The sequence below is a fragment of the Salvelinus fontinalis genome, chromosome 19 (genome assembly GCF_029448725.1).
Source record: "Salvelinus fontinalis isolate EN_2023a chromosome 19, ASM2944872v1, whole genome shotgun sequence".
Lineage (NCBI taxonomy): Eukaryota > Metazoa > Chordata > Actinopteri > Salmoniformes > Salmonidae > Salvelinus > Salvelinus fontinalis.
In genome coordinates this window covers 54619508-54628856 of record NC_074683.1, presented here as the reverse complement: position 1 = coordinate 54628856, position 9349 = coordinate 54619508, and the positions used below count along the sequence as shown (strand labels likewise).

General features: G+C 43.0%; 1 protein-coding gene across 1 annotated transcript in view; it reads left to right on the top strand.

The window, feature by feature from the left end:
* The first annotated feature begins 690 nt into the window (after positions 1-690).
* The window catches only part of pfkla (phosphofructokinase, liver a), a 66299-nt gene continuing 57640 nt past the window's right edge, over positions 691-9349 (top strand). Inside the window, exons 1-3 of the mRNA XM_055871957.1 lie at positions 691-927; positions 6334-6407; positions 7700-7777. Of these exons, the coding sequence (XP_055727932.1) occupies positions 849-927; positions 6334-6407; positions 7700-7777 (231 nt within the window). The 5' untranslated portion in view covers positions 691-848. The remainder of the gene's footprint in view (positions 928-6333; positions 6408-7699; positions 7778-9349) is intronic.

The following is a 9349-nucleotide window of genomic DNA, read 5'->3' as shown; positions in this document are numbered from 1 at the left end:
TGGTAGGGTATTTAAATAGTGGAGTAGGGTGGGGGGTTGTTAATGAGTGTAGGTTAGATGGTAGGGTATTTAAATAGTGGAGTAGGGTGGTTGGTTGTTAATGAGTGTAGGGTTAGATGGTAGATGGTAGGGTATTTAAATAGTGGAGTAGGGTGGTGGGTTGTTAATGAGTGTAGGGGTAGATGGTAGATGGTAGGGTATTTAAATAGTGGAGTAGGGTGGGGGGTTGTTAATGAGTGTAGGGTTAGATGGTAGATGGTAGGGTATTTAAATAGTGGAGTAGGGTGGGGGGTTGTTAATGAGTGTAGGGTTAGATGGTAGGGTATTTAAATAGTGGAGTAGGGTGGGGGGTTGTTAATGAGTGTAGGGTTAGATGGTAGATGGTAGGGTATTTACATAGTGGAGTAGGGTGGGGGGTTGGTAATGAGTGTAGGGTTAGATGGTAGGGTATTTAAATAGTGGAGTAGGGTGGTGGGTTGGTAATGAGTGTAGGGTTAGATGGTGGGGTATTTGTCGATTTATTCATTTTTATTTTCAAGCAAAGTGTAAAGGAGTTATACTCCAGTCTAGTAAGTGGCGGTAATGCATCATGTATTGGATGCCAACCACCGTTAAACCTGATCGCAGAAGAAGAAGGAAAATGAGGAGGAGGCTATCATGAAAACGACCACACCTTCCCTTATTGTGCAATCTTATTGGGGCGGAGTTATTTCAAGAGGCGGTCAACCAACACAAGGAAAGTCACCCACAGCACTGGCTGCATGAACTCGTAACTTGTATTTTAACGAGAATAACTATTATTAGACATCATTTCTCCAGTCGTGGTTGATCCGTATTCCACCGCTGCCATGACGGATTTAGAGAGACTGAAGATGACGGGCGCTGGGAAAGCTATCGCCTTGTTGACAAGTGGTGGAGATGCACAAGGTACCGGATGAGTAGGGAAACGGACAAACATCTGTCTAGCTATTTATCAACTAGGGCTACGTTGTGGTAGTTGCGCAATCCCTACAGGTCGTCGGTCATTTGTTAACTGCTAGTTATTTCACTTTGTTCATGATTTTAAACTACTTTTATTTTACGCGAGTTGTTACCCTGGGGTTTTGACAGCTAAACGGCAAGAACGGGGGCTTGACAATATTATCCAATAAATGTGTTTTCGTGCATTTTGGCAGATATGACTCGTTCAATTTATAATGTTGTAAAAGTCGTAATATCCTGGTTTTGTGTCCTCTTCCGTCGATGGTTTTAATAGAATCAGTTTGCAAAATGTTTGTGGAAGCGCTACTAACACTGAAGGTGCGCTTGATTGAGATCACTCTGTACGCCGGATTGTCGGATTTCTTATTTAGAACCAATATAATGCTGTGAAAAGTGGGCGAGTTAGACACGCGCACCCCTATTAGCGCATATAGGTCAGTGGGGGTGTATTGCGTCATACGTGCAGGATATCAGGTAGAAGAGAGGAGGAGCCATTTATTGCAGCCCTTTGCATGTTTCATCAGGGATCGTGAAGGTTGCAGACTCAGCCTTCTACACAACTAGACAGTGGAGGACCATCCTAACCCTACTCAGTGAATGTCATACAATTCAAATCAAAGTTTATTAGTCACATGCACCGAATACAACAGACCTTACAGTGAAATGCTTACTAACAGGCTCTAACCAACAATGTAATTTCAGTTAAAAAAGGCATTAAGTGAACAATAGATAAGTAAAGAAATAAAAATAAACATTAAAAAAGAGATTGAAAAATGACAGTAGGGAGGCTATATATGCATATATACAGTAGGGAGGCTAAATACAGTAGGGAGGCTATATACAGACACCAGTTAGTCAGGCTTATTGAGGTAGTATGTACATGTAGGTATGGTTAAAGTGACTATGCATATATGATTAACAGAGAGTAGCAGTAGCGTATAAAGAGGGTTTGGTGGGTGGCTGGACACAATGCAGATAGCCCGGTTAGCCATTTGATTACCTGTTCATGAGTCTTATGGCTTGAGGGTAAAAGCTGTTGAGAAGCCTTTTTGTCCTAGACTTGGCGCTCCGGTACCGCTTGCCATGCGGTAGTAGAGAGAACTGTCTATGACTAGGGTGGCTGGAGTCTTTGACAATTTTTAGGGCCTTCCTCTGACACCGCCTGGTGTAGAGGTCCTGGAAGCTTGGCCCCAGTGATGTACTGGGCCGTACGCACTACCCTCTGTAGTATCTTGCGGTCGGAGGCCGAGCAGTTCCCGTACCAGGCAGTGATGCAACCAGTCAGGATGCTCTTGATGTTGCAGCTGTAGAACCTTTTGAAGATCTGAGGACCCATGACAAATCTTTTTAGTTTCCTGAGGGGGAATAGGCTTTGTTGTGCCCTCTTCACGACTGTCTTGGTGTGTTTGGACCATTCTAGTTTGTTGGTGATGTGGACACCAAGGACCTTGAAGCTCTCGACCTGCTCCACTACAGCCTCGTTGATGAGAATGGGGGCGTGCTCAGTCCTCTTTTCCTGTAGTCCACAATCATCTCCCTTGTCTTGGTCACATTGAGGGAGAGGCTGTTATTCTGGCACCACCCGGCCAGGTCTCTGACCTCCCCCCTATAGGCTGTCTCGTCGTTGTCGGTGATCAGGCCTACCACTGTTGTGTCGTCTGCAAACTTAATGATGGTGTTGAAGTCGTGCCTGGCCGTGCTGTCATGAGTGAACAGGGAGTACAGGAGGGGACTTAGCACGCACCCCTGAGGGGCCCCCGTGTTGAGGATCAGCGTGGCAGATGTCCTGCTACCAACCCTCACCAACTGGTGGCGGCCCGTCAGGAAGTCCAGGATCCAGTTGCAGAGGGAGGTGTTTAGTCCCAGGGTCCTTAGCTTAGTGATGAGCTTTGAGGGCTCTATGGTGTTGAACGCTGAGTTGTAGTCAATGAACAGCATTCTCACAGAGGTTATCCTTTTGTCCAGGTGGGAAAGGGCAGTGTGGAGAGCAATAGAGATTGCATCATCTGTGGATCTGTTGGGGCGGTATGCGAATTAGAGTGGGTCTGGGGTTTCTGGGATGATGGTGTTGATTACTAGCCTTTCAAAGCACTTCATGGCTACGGATGTGAGCGCTACGGGTCTGTAGTCATTTAGGCAGGTTGCCTTCGTGAATTAGTGTAAACTTAAAGTTAGCCTTTTTAGATAAAACTATACTAAATATGTTAATGTCAATAAATAACTGTTTTGCGGTGAAGGTCTACAGTAGCCTAAACAGCACTCTCTTTAGCCCGGAGGACAGCTATTTTCCGTCCTCCTCTGGGTACATTGACTTCAATACAAAACCTAGTAGGCTCATGTTTCTCAACCCCTTCCATAGACTTACACAGTAATTATAACAACTTCCGGAGGACGTCCTCCAACCTATCAGATTTCTTGCAGCATGAACTGACATGTGGTCCACCCAATCAAAAGACCACAGAATGAATCTAGTACTGATAGCATAAACTACAGGTAGCTAGCACTGCAGTGTATATAACATGTAGTAGTTGACTCAAAGAGAGAGAGAGAGATAATAGTTGAACAGTTTTTAACAAGGAGAAGCAGCAGAGAGAGAGAGCAAGAGAGAGCTAGCTATATTTTGTTCTATTTTTTCCACTTTCACATTAGCTAGTCATTGACGTCACCAGACCCGGGCTTTCGGGGTTTTAGGCCCGAATTATTTTGTTTCAGCTCCGAGTATTCTGCCCTGCTGGGATGGTGTAAAACAAACTATGCTATACTGCATTACACACTGCAATATTCCAAACATGAGCCCCGGACTGCCCTGCCTATTTAATGCTGCCTAAAACCAGCATTTCTGTAAACGGTAGCACTTTAGGAAGCAGTCAACATGGTTTTCCAGAATCATTTTTGATTCATACAAAGAAATGATATTTGGGAGCGCGTGTGGCGACTGCTCATTCCCTGAGGGCGAGAGTGCAAAGATGAGAAGGACTGAGGTAAACTTGGTTAGCTTGCTATTACTATAGGACATTTTGTTAGCACATGATGATGTAATTCAGAGTTATTGATCTCACAGTAATTCAGAGTTATTGCCCTCACAGTAAGCCAGATGTAATTCAGAGTTATTGACCTCACAGTAAGCCAGATGTAATTCAGAGTTATTGACCTCACAGTAAGCCAGATGTAATTCAGAGTTATTGACCTCACAGTAACCCAGATGTAATTCAGAGTTATTGACCTCACAGTAAGCCAGATGTAATTCAGAGTTATTGACCTCACAGTAAGCCAGATGTAATTCAGAGTTATTGACCTCACAGTAAGCCAGATGTAATTCAGAGTTATTGACCTCACAGTAAGCCAGATGTAATTCAGAGTTATTGACCTCACAGTAAGCCAGATGTAATTCAGAGTTATTGACCTCACAGTAATTCAGAGTTATTGACCTCACAGTAAGCCAGATGTAATTCAGAGTTATTAACCTCACAGTAAGCCAGATGTAATTCAGAGTTATTAAAACCTGTTAGGGGTGCAGCCCGACACCGGTAGACTTATGACAACATCCAGCTGAAGTGCAGGGCGCGAAATTCAAAATATTTTTTTTAATATTTAACTTTCACACATTAACAAGTCCAATACAGCATATGAAAGGTACACATCTTGTGAATCAAGCCAACATGTCCGATTTTTAAAATGTTTTACAGGGAAGACAAAATATGTAATTCTATTAGCTAACCACGTTAGCAAAAAACACCACTTTTCTTACTCCATCAGTTTCTTACTCCATCAGGTGCTATCACAAATTCGACCAAATAAAGATATAAATAGCCACTAACCAAGAAACAAATTCATCAGATGACAGTCTGATAACATATTTATTGTATAGCATATGTTTTGTTCGAAAAATGTGCATATTTCAGGTATAAATCATAGTTTACATTTCAGCTACAATCAGAAATTGCACCGAAAGCAGCCATAATATTTACAGACACGAACGCCAAATAACTAAATACTCATCATAAAACATTTCTGAAAAATACACAGTGTACAGCAATTGAAAGACAGGCATCTTGTGATTCCAAACAATATTTCCGATTTATTAAATGTTTTACAGCGAAAACAAAATGTAGCGCTATATTTGCGTAGCCACAATAGCCAAATACACTTGGGCGCCCACGACCAATTCACATGCACGACAGATATATGAAATAACATCATAATTTGGGTCTTACTTTTGCTGATCTTTCATCAGAATGTTGAACAAGGTGTCCTCTGTCCAGATGAGTCGTTGTTTGGATTCAGAATGGCAAATTTCCCTCTTCACTTAGCATTGGCACTAGCCGAGTGGCACAAATCTCTCCGACGTAAACACAGTCAGATGACGGAACACGGCAAAACTCCCGAAAAAATTTCAATAATCTGATTAAACTATATTGAAAAAACATACATTACGATGATATGTTCACATGTATCAAAAAAATTCAGAGCCGGGGATAGTTGTCGTCTATTACGGCAGCAAAACAGAAGGCAATGGCACTTCCTTGTCGCGCGTTTCAGAGTACCGGAAGTGGACGGTCACGTCAAAGAAATAGCTTTTATTCCACCCCAGACCAAGATGAACACAACATTTCTTCTCTCACATCCTCTTGACACCAAGAGGAAGGCGTATGGAGTGTAAGTAGACTCCTAAGTGTCATGACCATATATAGGCATCAAGTTGAACAGAACACATATTTCTGACATTTCACTTCCTGGTCAGGGAAAGTGCTGCCAAATGAATTCTGTTTCACTCAGAGAAATAATTCCAACGGTTTTAGAAACTAGAGAGTTTTCTATCCAATATTAATAATAATATCCATATTGTACGAGCAAGAATTGAGTAGGAGGCCGTTTTAAATGGGCACGATTTCACTGGCTACTCAACACTTTCCCTTGCAGCCAGAAGAAGTTAACCTCACAGTAAGCCAAATGTAATTCAGAGTTATTAACCTCACAGTAAGCCAGATGTAATTCAGAGTTATTGACCTCACAGTAAGCCAGATGTAATTCAGAGTTATTGACCTCACAGTTAGCCAGATTCCAGTAACTTACATTTCAACATGTTGACTCAAAAGCTGCACTGACAATGTCATTGTAAATAAGAATTTGTTCTTTACTGACTTGCGTAGTTAAATAAAATGTTAATACAATATTCTTTTTTAAATGACGAGTATAGACATTTTTTATGAGCATGGCCTCATTACTAGCCCGACGCTCTGACCACTAGGCTACCTGCCACCCCAATATTAAACAATATATGATCAAAGATATCTATAGTATGACAGATGTATTTTTTTATTGCAGTTTGTAATCTGACCCTCTGATATCCAGGAATGAATGCAGCTGTCCGCGCTGTGACCCGGATGGGGATATTTGTTGGAGCCAAGATGTATCTCGTATATGAGGTACTATTATCCATACGCCGTCTACCTCACACCAGTTTCAAAACATATTGTTCATTACCCTGTGTCTTGCAGTGAGTTAGCCTGGGTCTTGAAGTGAGTTAGCCTGGGTCTTGAAGTGAGTTAGCCTGGGTCTTGAAGTGAGTTAGCCTGGGTCTTGAAGTGAGTTAGCCTGGGTCTTGAAGTGAGTTAGCCTGGGTCTTGAAGTGAGTTAGCCTGGGTCTTGAAGTGAGTTAGCCTGGGTCTTGAAGTGAGTTAGCCTGGGTCTTGAAGTGAGTTAGCCTGGGTCTTGAAGTGAGTTAGCCTGGGTCTTGAAGTGAGTTAGCCTGGGTCTTGAAGTGAGTTAGCCTGGGTCTTGAAGTGAGTTAGCCTGGGTCTTGAAGTGAGTTAGCCTGTGTCTTGAAGTGAGTTAGCCTGTGTCTTGAAGTGAGTTAGCCTGTGTCTTGAAGTGAGTTAGCCTGTGTCTTGAAGTGAGTTAGCCTGTGTCTTGAAGTGAGTTAGCCTGTGTCTTGAAGTGAGTTAGCCTGTGTCTTGAAGTGAGTTAGCCTGTGTCTTGAAGTGAGTTAGCCTGTGTCTTGAAGTGAGTTAGCCTGTGTCTTGAAGTGAGTTAGCCTGTGTCTTGAAGTGAGTTAGCCTGTGTCTTGAAGTGAGTTAGCCTGTGTCTTGAAGTGAGTTAGCCTGTGTCTTGAAGTGAGTTAGCCTGTGTCTTGAAGTGAGTTAGCCTGTGTCTTGAAGTGAGTTAGCCCGTGTCTTGAAGTGAGTTAGCCCGTGTCTTGAAGTGAGTCAGCCCGTGTCTTGAAGTGAGTCAGCCCGTGTCTTGAAGTGAGTCAGCCCGTGTCTCGAAGTGAGTCAGCCCGGGTCTCGCAGTGAGTCAGCCCGGGTCTCGCAGTGAGTCAGCCCGGGTCTCGCAGTGAGTCAGCCCGGGTCTCGCAGTGAGTCAGCCCGGGTCTCGCAGTGAGTCAGCCCGGGTCTCGCAGTGAGTCAGCCCGGGTCTCGCAGTGAGTCAGCCCGGGTCTCGCAGTGAGTCAGCCCGGGTCTCGCAGTGAGTCAGCCCGGGTCTCGCAGTGAGTCAGCCCGGGTCTCGCAGTGAGTCAGCCCGGGTCTCGCAGTGAGTCAGCCCGGGTCTCGCAGTGAGTCAGCCCGGGTCTCGCAGTGAGTCAGCCCGGGTCTTACATGTCCAAGGCTTTCTTTGTTTCCTTCAACTGACATTGTCAGTAATATGACAATAGGATGTTCTGCTCCATCATGACCCGTATTGATCTGATTGAACAATGTGATTGCTGTTTTTCTCTCAGGGCTACCAGGGTCTGGTGGATGGAGGGGACAACATCAAGCTGGCCCACTGGCAGAGTGTCACCAACATCATACAGCAGGTAACAGTGACCTATAGTAGCTAATGCACTCTGAAAGAGAGAAGTCTAAACTCTACTGGTGTCAGGAGTCGTGATCAGAGCCATTTACATGGGATGGTCAAAAGACCAATGCTCTGGCATTTCTACCACACTGGAGCATTTTCTTCCTTGAGGCCCATTTATTATCCAGATCATTAGAATTGTGCTAAAATAAACAATACCCCATAGGAAGAAAAGAGAATTCCCGCCCAACTGGCATTTGTCCGAAATACCAGATTTTCTTAATTTTTTAAAAATGTAACCTTTATTTAACCAGTTAAAACCCATTGGGGCGGTAGGTAGCCTAGTGGTTAGAGCATTGGATTTGTAACCGAAAGGTTGGAAGATCGAATCCTCGAGCTGACAAGGTACAAATCTGTCGTTCTTCCCCTGAACAAGGTAGTTTAACCCACTGTTCCTAGGCCGTCATTGTAAATAAGAATTTGTTCTTAACTGACTTGCCTAGTTAAATAAAAAATAAATAAAAATGGAGGTTAACCTGTCTAGGATCAGCGTGGCGCTAGCGGGACGTTTGACAAGAAAAAAAAAAAAAATGGCGGAATGTCATAATTATAAATATTTAGCTTTAATTAAATCAGAAGTGTTATACACAATATCAAATCTATACCTCTTGTTAATCTTGCCAATATGTCCGATTTCGAAAAGCTTCACTACAAAAGCGATTATCGATCAGTAAACAACACATTAGGTACAGTTACAACAAAGTACATTAGTCACAAAAGTCATAAATAGCAATGCAAAGCATCAATTACCTTAGGAAATTTTCTTCTTTTGGCAATCCTAAAGGTCACGACGAAACAATCAAGTGGCTTTTTGATCGATATAATCCATTTTTATAGCCTAAAACGAAACATTTTGTGAACGGCTTGTGTGGAAAATTCAGCGTCCATCAACTTTGGACGTAACATTCATTGTAATTACTCACTCTAAAGGGACGTTTATCAAGTCAAGTTCGGTTTCATTAGAATCCTCTGTTTGTTAGTAATACAACCAAACTTCGTGGTTCTTTTTCCGGGACATATTGACCGAAGAAATTCGATCTGAACACACCTACCAGCTACGTCATTACGCGCCAATCGATTGGCCTGTTCGTCTTTGATTGACTGTATCTCGGTCCAATGACCACTGATCTTTTTGAAATCTAGCTGGATAGATAGCCAATGAGCAGAGGTAAATAGGGATATCAAATGGTTCTACCCGGAAATAATAGGCATCTTTGTAAAGCCATGCGTGTTCGCAGCTATTCCCCATTGAAAATCAGAAAGTAAGGAGCTCACCGTTTTACGCGCCGCGAAAGTTTGTTTTGGAGCATTTTCAAGGATCAATCATGGCAAATAAATCAGCCAAATCAACGACCAAGACGAAGTACACAGATGTGCAAGATATAATTAGTGAAATTGACCGTGAAAGTGAAAATGAGCATCTAATTGATTCCAGCGAGGTTGAATCCGTTGATTCTGAATTCGAAGACATGTTTCTACACGGTGAAGACCCAGTTTTGGATCGGTGAGTAACGTTGTTTGGAATTAGTAA